Source organism: Carcharhinus amblyrhynchos, chromosome 6 (genome assembly GCF_965287045.1).
Source record: "Carcharhinus amblyrhynchos chromosome 6, sCarAmb.v2.hapA, whole genome shotgun sequence".
NCBI lineage: Eukaryota > Metazoa > Chordata > Chondrichthyes > Carcharhiniformes > Carcharhinidae > Carcharhinus > Carcharhinus amblyrhynchos.
This window is the reverse complement of record NC_137329.1, coordinates 112,183,816-112,199,168: the sequence shown is the minus strand read 5'-3', so window position 1 is coordinate 112,199,168 and position 15,353 is coordinate 112,183,816. Positions and strand designations below refer to the sequence as shown.

The 15,353-nt window shown below is 43.7% G+C and overlaps 1 protein-coding gene across 1 annotated transcript in view; it reads right to left on the bottom strand.

The window, feature by feature from the left end:
• ptprr (protein tyrosine phosphatase receptor type R) overlaps positions 1-15,353 on the bottom strand; it is a 203,565-nt gene that overhangs the window by 145,857 nt on the left and 42,355 nt on the right. Inside the window, exon 3 of the mRNA XM_080191203.1 lies at positions 330-443. Coding sequence (XP_080047329.1) covers positions 330-443 — 114 coding nt within the window. The remainder of the gene's footprint in view (positions 1-329; positions 444-15,353) is intronic.

The following is a 15,353-nucleotide window of genomic DNA, read 5'->3' as shown; positions in this document are numbered from 1 at the left end:
ACAGACTCGAAGGGCCGAATGGTCTCCTTCTGCACTGTAAGACTCTATGAGTCTATGAACGTGCAGACTCCGCACAGGCAGTGACCCAAATTGAACGTGAGTCCTTGACACTGTGAGGCAGCAGTGCTAACCATAACGTTAGATTAATCAAATGAAATGCTTTACCTTTTATTTAAAGAAAACAGGTGATACTGTGATAACATTTACATTTCTGGGGCAACATTACGGGGTTTACCATAACATGACATTTTTTTTAATCAAATAAAGATGCACGTGAATGTGGCAAATCTAACAGTTCACTGACTTCCAGTAATTGTAAGGTAACTTACATTAAGGTAATTTATGTGTACTTGCTGTGGTAAAAGACCCAATGCAGCTGCTATTCCTTCACGGAATATCCGAAGTAAGGTGACGTTCAATTTTTTTACATCCATTTGCAGAGTCTGAAAAAAAGAGGGTGGGATAAAATTCAACACAGGTTAGGTTTAAAAGTTAGAATTAGGCTTTCATTAGGAGTATTCCTTCCTGAAAAACACAGGTCAATAATTAGGCATAATAAAATACAGCACATATCACAAAAGGAAGCAAATCCAACTAAAACCTGGGGAAAGGGGGAAGAGCTGCGTCAGGAAATAGTTTTAAGTAATTTAGATTTGTATTTGTAGGTATTAGAAATAGAGTAATTTTAAGTAAGTTTATTTTTGTGATTTCTGTGCTTGAAAGCATTAATGACTTCCGTTTGGTTCAGATGCATGCATGCTAATGAGGGTTTATGATGTGAAATCAAACAGGGCTTAAGGGAAAGCTAGGCTGTTGCTTAGCAACCAGGGGTCATCATAAGACAGAAGGAACTTGTGAGTTACATTTAAGTTAGACCCTAGTGGAGCTGGACAGGACTAGGGAGCTTCAGAAAACAGACTTCCTAAAAGAACAAGAGAATATCTACAAACCAGGGAGTTGAGACAAAATAAAACAAGGAAGACAGTTAAATTAATGGAATAAAGAACAAATAGTTGAACAAAGTCCTGTTCAGGAGATTTCAAGGTAAAAGCCGAGAAAGTACATTGAGTTAAAGAGCTGGTTAGATGAAGCAGTTTTAAAGTTGACTAGGTGAGAAGCCAGGCATCTGAGGTAAATCAAAATTTGATGAAATCTTTATACAATGTGTGAAATAGTGGTGTTCTGTTGGCATGGCTGTGTACCAGCGAGATTGTGTGGAGCTTTGATGCACATGGCAATTCAAGGCAAAGGAATACTGAAAGGAGAGACTGAAATTCTGGATGTGGGTTCTTGATGAAGGCATCTCAAGGAATTTTTTGGAGAAGATTCCAAGTGTGCTTTTTGAGAGTGGAGTTTGGAAACACTCAAGTGGAAGTCAGAGTTCCAGTAAGATCAGTTGGCTTACAGAGTAACCCATATCTGGGGGGATCTAATGAGAAATCCACAGAAGTTATTTTGGGTGGCATCTACCACTTGGTTTAAGAGTGTGGTGTATCTGACCACAGTTGGCCTATTGGTTTACATGGACTGTGTACTTACTGAGAACATCCAAGTATAAGATAAAATGTAACATCTGGGTGCACCTACAAGAAAAACTAATGGCCCGCTCTATCATGTTCTGGGTGGCAGCATGACCTTGTACTCAAGCTGTCCATATGTGATTGGATGGCACAGAGCCATCCAATGTGTAGTATGAGTAACCATTGCCACCAGGCAGCCTGTCTCCGATATGTTGCAGTGGCTCAAATATAGCAAGAAGGGGAACAGTATCGGATGGAAGCGCAGGGCTCCTGCCAGGAGAGTGGCTGTTCACTAATATGAAATTGTGTGTATGACCGCACACCAACTACACCTTAAGGGAGTGAAAGTTCTCAGCTAGAATGTGACTGCCAATTATGCTGTTGGGATTGTCCTGACCTGCTGCAGTGAATGAAGATTTGTCTGGGCGCCAAATTCTCCAACTTTGCTGCAACAGGAATGTGGCGGCAATGGCTGGTAAGATTGCACCTGTTTGGTCATCATCTCCTTGTCAATGACAGACTCTGCTTCTGGCTGAGGTAGCGGTAGGAGGTGCACTTGCTGAGTACCCTAGATGGGTAAGGCCTTTTAATGAAAGCATCTTCTCCTTCCACTGTGCACAGTTTCATCTCTTTGCTCCCTCTACCCCATCCTGCAGATGTGCTGCTGTACCCCAGAGTCAGCAACAATCCCCTGAAGTAGTGCTAGCTAGTGCACTCCTTGTAAGAATCCATTAACATTCACTTGTCGCTGCACCTCCCCCAACACAGTGCTTCCACTCCAATCTGCAGTGCCAGTTTGGCTGCCATTTTTGTTTCTCCAGGCTTCCAGAGCGCCGTAGGCCACAGAGCCTAACCTTGCAGTCATAAACCCTGACTTTTAACCTCTGAAGCAAACATTTCAGTTCGCTCCCCAGAAAGGTCGCAGACACATCGTAAACATTATTCTATCCTTTGAATCGTAGAAGTTTGCCTTTCCTAATTGGATGCAACATGAGACACCAGGCAAACCCAGAGGTTTTAAATATTTGATGAGACTTTAATGGCTTTCAGAATGACCTGCAATCCACAGTGGAAGACAAAGAGGGCGAAGCCTGTGACAGACATAAATATTACAAATCATAAACAGTTGCCTTGGTTATTACTTCAAAACAGGATGTGGCTGATATCTTTTTCTTGGATGAAAAGGTTAAATGTTGAATTGCAATTAAAATGCACCAGCATACCTCTAGGTAAAGGATGATTATGAAAGCTCTTCCTGTGCAGATGAGAACATAAAACGTGCTTCCTGCTGTTAGAGCTTCTCCTGCAATGTTAATTATCGGTAGCTGGTTTCTCCTGCACTTAAAATGTCTCTCGAGTTCCGACTTGATTATATTGTGTTCCTAGGGAAGGAAATCTCCATCCTGATGGATCGGAGAAGTGGAGGTAATATTGATATTGCATCTTAGATGGAAGCAGCACTTGTCAACACTTCACGCAAATGTTTTGTCTCGAGGTTTCGTGCTCCCAATTTTGCATAGCAACCGAATTCTAATGCAGGCTAAAGCTCTTAGAAATTAAAAACCTCACAAACAACGTGCTTTGAGGATATTGCCGTTTCCAAATGCAATAAAACTAATGACTTATGTTCACTCTATTCGGCATACTGCTAATAATTTTGGGAGGCCAAGGTTTTTTCAGCATTTTGTTGGCATATTTTTGCAGGCTGCCGCTTCAAGCAACATTAACTATCCATGTTATCCAACAGAAAATATTACAAGAAGCAAATTGAGGGAACACAAAGTGTTAAGCTGCTAATCTATTAACTTCACTGAGAGACTGATTCCCCTAGGCCACAGGTAGGGGTTGGAGGGGAGGATTTTTTTCCAGGTCCCAATCCTGCCCCTGCAAAGAGATAGGTGGGTAGGAGTTTTGGGTGAGCTACAGGGTGGAAACATTCACCCATTGGCGAGACTGAAGTCATTCTTTTCAACGTCCATTCAAAGTACTGATTCCATCTCACTCCCTGGCAACAGTGCCTTCGCAACCTTGGGACCCGGGGATGAGCTTTCATCCTCATAATCATACCATCAGAAAGACCACCCATTTCCTATAATGGCTCAGGTTTTAATGGCTCTACGGTGGTGCAGGCTTGAGAGGCCTCGCTGCACAAGTTCAAGAGGCCCTGAGCCAGTGCAGGCTCAAGAGGTTCTGGGCCAGTTCAGGCCCGAGAGGCCCTGCGTCAAAGCAGGCCCGAAAGCCCTGTTTTGGGGCAGGTCCGTGAGGCCCTGTGTCAGTGCAGGTCCAAGAAGCTCTGTGTTAGTGCAATCCCGAGAGGCCCTGTGTCAGTGCAGGCCAGAGAGGCCCTGTGTTGGAGCAGACCCAAAAGGCCCTGTGTCGGAGCAGGCCCGAGATCCTGTGTCGGTGCAGGCACGAGAAGCCCGGTGATGGTGCAGGCTCAAGGGGCTGTGTGCCTGTGCAGGACTGAGAGGACCTATGGAAGTGCATTCTCAAAAGGCCTGCAGGGCAGTGCAGGCCCAAGAGGCCTGTAGGATGGTGCAGGCTCATGAGGCTCTATGTCGTTGAAGGTTCAAGAGCTCCTGTGGTGATTGTCCTTTTAAAGATTCATATTTAGAGTAAGTGTCACACAATCTGGGAAACAAATTGGGGAGCAAAGAGGGGGATCACCCCTGTTGAACTTGGGTTTCTGTTCCAGAACCTTCTCGGGAGCTGGCTGGGGCAGTCATGAGGCTGCAAGCCTCTCTATTATAGTTACATGTAAGCAAGCAGAGCAGTTATTATTTACCTAATTGGTGAATCAGTGTTACTACAGGGCGTATAGTGCTGCAGACCTAAGAGGCACTATGGCCTACTCTCCTCCTCTTATACTAATTGTTTTAATTACCTATTCTTACAAAATTACCAACAAATAATCTTTTAGTACTCGAAGAACACATTGGTATTACAACTTTAACATCATAGATAAAGAATGCTAATATCCTTGCAGCGCAATCGTTGCATTATAGTGTCCGCTGTTGTTGAGTTGGGAGCAGTCTTGCTTAGGCAGAGGGTTGTGGGCTCAGGTTCTGCTCTATAGATTTGAGCACAATGATCTAGGCAGTACAGAGGGAGTGCTGCACTGTCAGATGTGTCATCTTTTAGATGATACGTTAACCAAGGTCCCATCTACTCTCACCGTTGGACATGAAATGACCCATAGCATGATTTGAAAGTGGATATGGAAAGTTATATGCTCTGTCTGAGGCCAGAACTCCCCATTCACCTGACGAAGGGACTAACCCCGAAAGCTTGTGAGTGTACTATCAAATAAATCGGTTGGACTTAAACCTGGTGTTGTCAGACTTTTTACCATGATTTGAAAGAGCTGTAAATTCTTGTGTCCAAGCCAGTATTATCACCCCATCAACATCACTGTAAAAATAATGGTCATTATTACATTGATGTCAATGGACGTTTGCTGCGTGCAAATTGGCTGCTCCACTTAAACATAATAACAGCAACTATACATCAAAATGGCTGTGGGGCATTCGGAGGTTGTGAAAGGTGCTATATTAATATAAGTCTTTTTTTCTATTCTTTATAAGCAAGGAGTGACTCCAGTTTACACATGGGACAGGACTTTTCAATGGCAATTCTACCTGCCACCAGCCAAAGAGTTGGTGGGGAACTAATCCATACCAATCACAGCAGTCCCACAGGCATCGTTGACTCTGCGCAAATCCCATTCCTGGCAGCACCAGTGGCAGCAGTGGCCAGAACTGGAACTACAAGCGGAACCCAGATTCTCAGGCCTGAATTTTCAGGGTGGTGAGTGTTCAGCATCTGTCATCTGGAGAATTAAAGTTCAAGTTTAGGTTTATTTAGTTGTGTCACAAGTAGGCTTACTACATTGAAGTTACTGTGAAAATCTGTGGGCGGCATGGTAGCACAGTGGTGAGCACTGCTGCTTCACAGCTCCAGGGTCCTGGGTTCGATTCCCAGCTCAGGTCACTGTCTGTGTGGAGTTTGCACATTCTCCCCGTGAGTGTGTGGGTTTCCTCCGGGTAATCCGGTTGCCTCCCACAGTCGAAAGACGTGTGGGTTAGGTTGATTGACCATGCTAAAATTGCCCCTTAGTGTATAGGGATGTGTAGGTTAGAGGGATTAGTGAGTATGATATGGGGGTAGGGCCTGGGTGGAATTGTGTTCAGTGCAGACTCGATGGGTCGAAGGGCCTCTTTCTGCACTGTAGGGCTCTATGATTCCCCCAGTCGCCACACTCCGGCGCCTGTTCGGGTACACTGAGCAAGAATTTAGCATGGCCAATACTCCTAACCAGCACGTCTTTGGACTGTGGGAGGAAACCCACATAAACACAGGGAAAACCCGTTGACTCCACACAGACAATGACCCAATCGGGTCCCTGATGCTGTGAGGCAGCAGTGCTAACCACTGCGCTGCCGTGCTGCAATTGGCAAGGAATGCATGCCCCTCCTTTGTGCCCTTTCACACTCTAATGTTTTTTGATTGGCAGTAGATGTTACTTCTGTCTATATTTGGGAGGAAGCTCTGCCTTGGAGAGCTATCAACCAATCAGACTGGCCAGCAACGCTCCAGCTGTCATCCAGGCGGAGCACTGCAGTGGCTGGAGGAGGTACTGCAGTGCCATGCCTGAGACCAATGCCAGAATTTTACCAGCACGCCCGCCCTGTGGCTTGCAGAACGGCCTTCTCCATTGGCCTCAAGCAGAATCTTGTGAGACTCGGACAGGCGAGATGGTAAAATTCTGGCATAGGTCCTGGAAATCACTTGGCTGGTAAAGTACCAGGGGTCCCAGGGAGGGGAAGGGAGGGTAAGGAATGCCCAGAAGTGGGGTGGTCACCAGGCTGGCAATCCCGGGATTGTCAGGGGTGGGAGTGGGATCCAGAGGTATGCAGACCATAAGGAAAGGGAGCCTCCAGTCTGAAGGGCCTTCCGATTGGGTGAGGGTGAGAAGCTTTTCTGTTTCCCACCCTCAGTCATCGGGCACGTGCCAACTTAAATATTGAGGCTGGGTGGGAGAAAAACCGTTAAGAGTCTTAATTGGGGCATTGGTGTGCTTCCCATCTGAGGCCCTGTTCATCAGCAAAATTCAAGACCAATTTCAGAATTACAAGATCATGTGGAATTGGGACACCAAGATTGATCATTTCTTTTCTCGGCTCGAAGGTTGTGGGTTCGAGTCCCTCTCTAAGTTTTAAGCTCGCAAGCCAAGGCTGACATTCAGTCTCCAGCAGTGAGAGAGTGCACTGAGGTGCTGATATTTGGAGAAGGAATTAAACCAAGTCCCATCTTCCTACCCAGGTGGATCTAATAAATTCCGTGGTACTTTTTCAAAGCGTATCAGGAAATCCAGCAACATTTGAACCTCAGATATATCAACAGGCCACTCATTAAACCAAAAACCTGTCTCTCTGTTCAGGTCATAGAGTAATGGGCAAAGATTTGTGCAGCACAGAAAAAGCCCTTTGGCCTATCAAGTCTGCACCAACAATAACAACCACTGTGCATCTAATTAATTTCATGGTACTTTTTCAAAACATATCATGAAATCCTCCAACATTCATACCTCAATATATCAACTGGTCACTCATTGGCTGCTGTTTTTGCTTCCAAAGGCAACAGTATTTAAAAAGTAATTGATAGGCTGTGAAATGCTTGTGACACTCCGAAAACATATTGGGTGTTATACAGAGGAGAATGAAGAGTGACAGACAAACGTGTGTACTGTCTACAAGAAGCTCTTCAGTTACTCACTGAGGCTACTTAGACAGCATCTTCCAAACCCATGACCACAACCATCTGGAAGGACAAGGGCAGAAGACACATGGGAACCTGGAGGTTCCCCTCCAAACCATGAACCATCCTGGCTTGGAAAGATATCACTGTCCCTCACTGGCACCGGGCCAGAACACTGGAACTCCATCCCTAACTGCACTGTGGGTGTACCTATGCTGCATGGACTGCAGCGGTTCAGGAAGGCAGCTCACCACCACCTTGTCAAGGGCAATTCAGGTTGAGCAATCAATGCTGGCATAGCCCGCACCCTGCAAATGAATTTAAAAATCTATTTGTACAGTTCAACTGACATTTTCATGTAAGTACCAAGCAATTTCAGGTAGATCCAAAAGTGACTCAAAAATCCTCATGACTCCTGAGCACGGCAGTAAGAGATACTAGAGCACCTCAATATTTTACATCTCTCATTCTTTGCACCTTGTGCAGTAAAGTTGGAGGAGAAAATGGAGTTTTACGTGTTCAGAATCTTCAATGGAAGATTCTGGGGCTTTTTCAAACCTTTTGATATTGTGAAATGGGGAGGTGCCTCTCATCACTCTCTCCTGACATTTAACTGTGCACATACGCTTTTGATTTTTTGAATGATAAAGGCACCATAGTCCCAGATGACCAAAGGCACTAACTGGTGGCGATTTAACTGAGGATCACCACACCTCAAGCAAGGAATAAGGATTGAGAAGGCAAAGCCTTCATGGAAAACCTCAGCCGGTATGGGAATTGAACCCACATTGTTGGTGCCGCTAACCACCTGTCCAGCCAACTGAGCCAAACCGACCCCCAACACTTTGGGTATGTTTGCAGGGATTGCCTTTCTCCCTGACCTTGACAGCACTCGCAGTAAGATGTCCCTGTCTGTCTCACTGTGATTTACTACACTGAGGCTCACACTTGGGAAAGAAACCATTCCAAGATCATGTCAGAAGTACAACCGCATCCTGAGATACATTAATATTAGTATAAAATGCTAATTTCAACTACATTTTCTGTTGTCGCTCAAGGTTCGTTTAATGGTGTAAAAGGAAAAAGACTTGCATTTAAGCAGCAAATTAGTCCTGACCTTATAAAATTTGTGTAATTAATCTTTCCTTTCCCAGTACTTTCATCTGGTACTTGACCCAGTTCATAACTATGAAGTTAGCAAAATATCAATAAAAAGCATTGACTGGGAAAAGGTTGTTTGGTATTGGAAAGTCATTTTTCCCAAAGGACTTAGAGATCCAGCGAACAGGAAATGGGAAGCATTGAAGAATTTTACTAGTCAAAAGTCCTTGAAATGTATCAATATCTACCACAAAAGTTGGTCGCTGGCAATAATTTAAAGTAGTTTCAACTCCTGATAGGTCCATTAGAAAAATGCACAAATTAAGGAAAGTGTTGCTAGGGCTTATGAAACTAATTGCTCTCCAGAATTAAAGTGCTTCTGTGTAACAATTACAAATTACTCAGGACATAAAAGTTAATCGAGAAATTAGATTAAAATATCCTGAACTCCAATCCAATTAACTTGAGTTATCACTTCCATGTTCATTAAACTTTGTTGACTTATGAAACTGCTGGTAGATTGTCACATCTGAGTTATAACATCATTCATACGCAGTTAATAAAACAGATTGGTTGCACAAGATCCTGCATATATCACACCCAGGACTAGAAAATAGATTGACCCAAATTTAAAAGCAGTTATCTAATGCATTAAGAAGAATGATATCCTGACATTGCATTACCCAATTATAACGTAAATGAGCGCATATTTTACCACAGAAAGCATTGCTAATGACTGATAGGTTGGCAAGTGGCAAATAGCCAATGTATTCCTCCATTATATACTTTGTGTGGCTCAAAAAAAAATCAATATCTCTCAAAAGTTTGACTGCTGGATCCTCATCCAAAAGATCAGAGTGTAAGGCCCTGATTTTACCGGCATGTCCCCCTCCCTGATTTCGGGGCAGGCAAAGCCAGCAGAAAAAGCAGGAAATGGAACTGATCCACTTCAGATCAGCCATGATCTTATTGAATGGCGGGGCAGGCTCGAAGGGCTAGATGGCCTACTCCTGCTCCTATTTCTTATGTTCTTATGTTCTTATGGCCTCATGCATAATGTTACGAGCCTCGGGCAGGCGTGCTGGTGAAATTCTGGCCTAAATCTGCACTTTATCTCTTGAGAAGCTTTATTATCTATGGCCCTTGGATCAATCTTTTCCTTGGGGGGAGTGGTAGTGGAGGGGGAAGGGAGGAAGAGGGAGAAAAGCAGCCGGAACAGAACAAAAAAGACTGGCATACTACTAACTGTTTAAAAATCTACAGATTTGATTTACTATGGTCACATATTGCCCATGAACATCTCAGTTGGTGCTATTCCAGTAGTTGCACGGGGGTTATTCTGTACCCAAACAGTAATCTGCAAAGTTTCCTGTCCAATGAATAAAAAAGACTGGCATACTACTATCTGTCTAAAAATCTCCAGATTTAGGGGAATTTCTAAAGGAATTTCACAGTAACTTTATTGCAATGTTAATGTAAGCCTTACTTGTAACTAGTAAATAGATAAAATAAATAAAGAAGCTGCAGGCTGTTTCTTCAAGCCTGCTTTCAAGGTCTAGACTGCCCTTTCCAGAAATCAATTAGATGATGGATGATATGACACCATCCTAATGTGCCAAATTCCATTTGACTTCATAAAACAGATGGGATACAATGAAAATCATTGTTTCTTGTGCGTTACACAGATAAAACATACTGGGTAGGATTTTACAGTCTCGCTCATCCCAAAACAGTAAAATCCCCCTGGAGGTCAGCAGATCTTTCTTGGGTCCGCCCCTCGCCTGCTCCAATTCCCATGGTGGGCAGGACGGTAAAATTCTGGCCCCCAATCATGGAGTACATAGGGGAGAAGGAAAGGAGAGAGTGCAGAATATAGTGTTGCAGTCGTAGCTAGGGTATGGAATGGATTACCCTTCCCATTCTGTAAGCAGTAACACAGGAGGAGAGAGCAAGACAGTCACGAGTGGGGGCTGGCGGGGGGGGGTGTTTTTTCACATTTATATCCAAAGTTACTCTCACATATGCTAAGTAAATCTAATTAACTTATTTTCTTCTGCACTCGTTTGTGCTTATTGGACTTGGTTCTTTGCAATCCTTTTCGCACAACTGGTAAGCAATACATATTCCTTCCAGAGTTCCCTCAACAAGGCAGCCCAGTGGGCCATCAGACTTTCCATTTCCAAACTGTAATGATGCAGCGCCTTCCTGTTGTAATCTGTAATGTCCCAAGCCACTTCAATCGCCACCAGGTCTTCCTTACTGTCACAAACATGCCGGAAATTGTAGAAATTGTTCAGGTCTGATTGTTGTTGAGACATGGTCAAGATATGCAAATACTGTTGTCCAGGACAACCAGTGCTTCGCTATTCTTAACTGTGTATTAATAAAAGCTACCCCTATAAATATGAATGTGTTTTTACTAAGGAGAACTGAGCTCCTGTTTAATATTAAATAATGTCTGCCCTTGGTCTTGTTACAAGATTTCCCTTCTTCCAAAGATGTGACCTTGATCTTTTTTGTCTAATCAATATCTTACAGCACACATGTAAACACACAGCCACAAGAGACAGGATAGGAAACTACAGCCTTATCATCTCCTTGGGCAATCTCGGAATTTGCGACAGGTAGAGTCAGAGATAAAGAACAGCAACTACTGTATTGAACCAACGTTTTTCAACAGATGAAGGATGTTAGACTGCATTTGCTTTAATGAGGCAGAACTACATAATCACTGAATGATCTTTCTCACTCCCATTTCACTAACAAGAACATTCCTTTCACTGTATGAATAAAACACCAAAGTAACAAAACCTACCTGTTTTTAACACACAATTACAACTATTTAAAACTTTCTATTGCAATGTTTATAGTTGATTTATTAGTGTCAAAGTAGGCTTACATTAACACGCAATGAAGTTACCTTGAAAATCCCCTAGTCGCCACATTCTGGCACTTGTTTGGGTACACTGAGGGAGAATTTTGCAGGGCCAACACAACTAACCAGCCCGTCTTTCAGACTGTGTGAAGAAACCCACGCAGACATGGGGAGGACATGCAGATTCTGCACAGGAATCGAACCCAGGTCCCTGGCGCTGTGAGGCAACAGTGTTAACCGCTGTCCCACCCTGCTGCCCCGCACTATTGCAATGATTACCAAACGTTGTATTTTTAACATGGCAAGATACCTAAGTTACCTTTATGATTTGACATTTGGTTAGGCAGAATGGCAAATAGTACTTGTGCGTGCGCGCATACACACACACACACACACACACACACACACACACACACAGGTGCACACAGATGCACACGCACACATGCACACACACACGTGCACACACATGTGCACATACACATGCACATGCACACGCACACACAGACACATGTGCACACAGATGCACACACACGCCCACATGCACACACACGTGTGTATACACACACATGCCTACACATACACAATTTTATATTAATGTATCAATCTAGAATTAAAACCTTACCTTAACTAATTTAATATTATCCTTGTATAGGTCATGAATGTATGATCTATTGACATCAGAGGATTATACCAATGATGGAGCTCAGTGATAAAATCCCTTTACTATTCATTCACCTGATTATAGTACTCTATGTGACGTTACTATACAAAATTTAAATAGGTGTACATAAACAATCCGGAACAAAGATTTTGAATGCAGCTTTTCCTTATTCCTTCATAACTTACCTTCACTATATGCCAGAAGACACAGGGATGCAAGATGCCCTGCATAACCAAGCACAGGCTTTTGTTATCCTCGCAGTGCCAACATTTGACTGGAGATACTTTTTCCCTCACTGTATCCCTTCTCTCATTTTTCAACTGCTACAGGTCCAACGTCACCTAGTCGACACGTCTCTAGCTAATATATGACACCGTGACATTTAGCTCCATTGAACAGCACAGGGACTGCCTGTTATTTGTCGAGAGGTCGCAGATTGGTTAGAGCATATTCCTCAGGGACTTCCTGCACTTTTTGTACCTTGTAACTTTCAGGGCTGTATTGCACAGACACTAATTAAGGAAATATACTTAGTTGGAAATGATTTTTAACCTTATTGACAACTTGCAATTTAAAACAGAAGTAAATGAAAGCCACTTTCTTATTCTTTAACTCAGTGTCAGTCAAGATTCTATTCTTCCTCATGTGTAAATCTTTCTGCTAAAGAGAAGCCACACCTCTTTCCTTTGTTACCAGTAGCAACATGGCAACCCTTATATGAAATAAGAACATAAGAACATAAGAAATAGGAGCAGGAGTAGGCCATCTAGCCCTTCAAGCCTGCCCCGCCATTCAATAAGATCATGGCTGATCTGTCGTGGCTCAGTTCCACATTCCCGCCCTCTCCCCATAACCCTTAATCCCCTCGCTTATCAAAAACCCATCAACCCGCGTCTTAAAAATATTTAGCGAGGCAGCCTCCACCACTTCAACGGGCAGAGAATTCCAGGGATTCACCACCCTTTGAGTGAAGAAGTTCCTCCTCAACTCTGTTCTAAACCGCCCCCCCTTTATCGTGAGGCTGTGCCCCCTAGTCCTACTGTCCTTTCTGAGCGGGAGGAGCCTCTCCACCTCTATCCTATCCATCCCATTCATCATCTTATACGTCTCAATGAGATCTCCCCTCATTCTTCTAAACTCTAACGAGTACAAGCCTAGTTTATTCAGCCTCTCCTCATAGCTCAACCCCTTCAACTCCGGCATCAGCCTAGTAAACCTCCTCTGCACTCCCTCCAAGGCCAAAATATCCTTGCATAAGTACGGCGACCAAAACTGCACACAGTACTCCAGCTGCGGCCTCACCAATGCCCTATCTATTTTACTTGAACGAATCTATCTCTGAATAAAATGCTTTGTAGTTTTTACCTGGTCCTGATCTGCGCATCAGGAATAGAATTACACCAAGGCAACAGCTAAGACTGCAAACACTGACTGACACTTTTAATGAGATAGGTTCAGGCAGGAGCATTTAACGCTCCCAACAAGAAAGCAAAACAGTCTGTAATTTATCTGATAATTAGTAGCATCACTCTACGATGCTGTATACAAACATAAAGAAATGACAGGCAGGCCACCAACCAGTGGATGTGAAGCATGTCAATTTATAAGTATGAAGGTGTTGTACTACAGGCTGCCACACCAGTTGACAACAGTAGAAAGTCTAGGTGAAAAGGTAGAAATTAAATGGTTTGAATGCATATAAGGAGTAAATAGGCAGCACAGTGGCACAGTGTTTAGCACTACTGCCTCACAGTGCCAGGGACCTGGGTTCAATTCTCAGCTTGAGTCACTGTCTGTGTGGAGTTTGCACATTCTCCCTGCGTCTGCGTGGGTTTCCTCCGGGTGCTCCAGTTTCCTCCCAAAGACATGTGAGTTAGATGGATTGGCCATACTACATTGCCCCTTAATGTTAGGGGGACTAGCTAGGATAAATGCATGGGGTTATGGGGTTGGGGCCTGGGTGGGATTGCTATTGGTGCACACTTGATGGGCGGAATGTTCTCCTCCTGCACTGTAGGATTCTACGATTCTATATCAGTTAAGAGAGTAATTTTGGGCTCATGCTATCATGCAGTGCCCAGCGAGCAAAGAACAAAGAAAAGTACAACTCAGGAACAGGCCCCTTGGCCCTCCAAGCCTGTGCCAATCATGATGATGATGCCCTAACTAAACTAAAAAAAACTTCTGCCCTTACTCAGACTGTATCCCTCAATTCTCTCTCTATCATGTACCCATCCAGATGTCTCTTAAGTGTTGTTAATGTGCCTGCTTCCACCACCTCTGGCAGCACAGTCCAGGAACTCTGTGTGAAAAATTTGCCCCGCACATTTCCCTTAATCGTTCTCCTTCTCATCTTGAACCTGTGCCCCCTTGTAATTGACACTTCCACCCTGAGGAAAAGCCTCTGGCTATCCACTCTGTCGATGCCTCTCATAATTTTGTAGGTCTCTATCAGATCTCCCCACAGCCTCTCCCTTTCCAGTGAAAACAATGCCAGTTTTTTCAACCTCTCCTCATAATCAATGCCCTCAAGACCAGGCAACATCCTTATGAACCTTCTTTGCACACTCTCCAAAGCATTCTCTCCTGCTCCAAAGCAGAATTGGGCCTCTCCTAAAATGACACATCTGCAAGGAGAAAGACAAAATAGGAAGGTCAGAATTGCAAATGATCCTAAAGTGGGTCACAGGGAAGCAGCTGAAGGCATTGAGGACTCTGGAAAGAATTTGCCATTGGACAAAACAAGGCCAAATTAACATCAATAGAGTGAGGTGTTGCACATTAGAAGAAGTTGGAGGGTATACTTGTTATATATGGAAGACCTATTTTGTTTCCAATCAGATGTGACAAGGGAAACTTCTTTTTTATTTATTCATGGGACATGGGCATTGCCCACTGGTTGATCAGCATTTATTGTCCATCCCTAGTTGCCCCTGGAGGATAGTTGAGAATCAACCACATTGCTGTGGCTCTGGAGACACATGTAGGCCAAACCAAGTAAGAATGGCAGATTTCCTTTCCTAAAGGACATTAGTGAACCAGATGGGTTTTTCCGACAATCGACAATGGTGTCAAGGTCTTCAGTAGATTCTTAATTCCAGGTATTTTTACTGAATTCAAATTCCACCATCTGCCATGGTGGGATTCAAACCCAAGTCCCCAGAATATTAGCTGAGTTTCTGGATTAACAATCTAGTGTAATACCACTAGGTCATTGCCCATAAATTTCCACCCATTGAGGATGTGTTTCATTGTCGGAGGTGCCATCTTTCAGATGTGATGTCAAACAGGGGTTCCTGCCTGTCCTCTTCACTTGACATAAAAGATCCCGTGATACCATTCCTAGAAAAGCATGAGAGTCTCCCAAAGTCCCAGCCAATAATTATCCCTTAACCAACAGTGCTAAAAACAGATCATCTGGTCATTGATCTCACTGCTG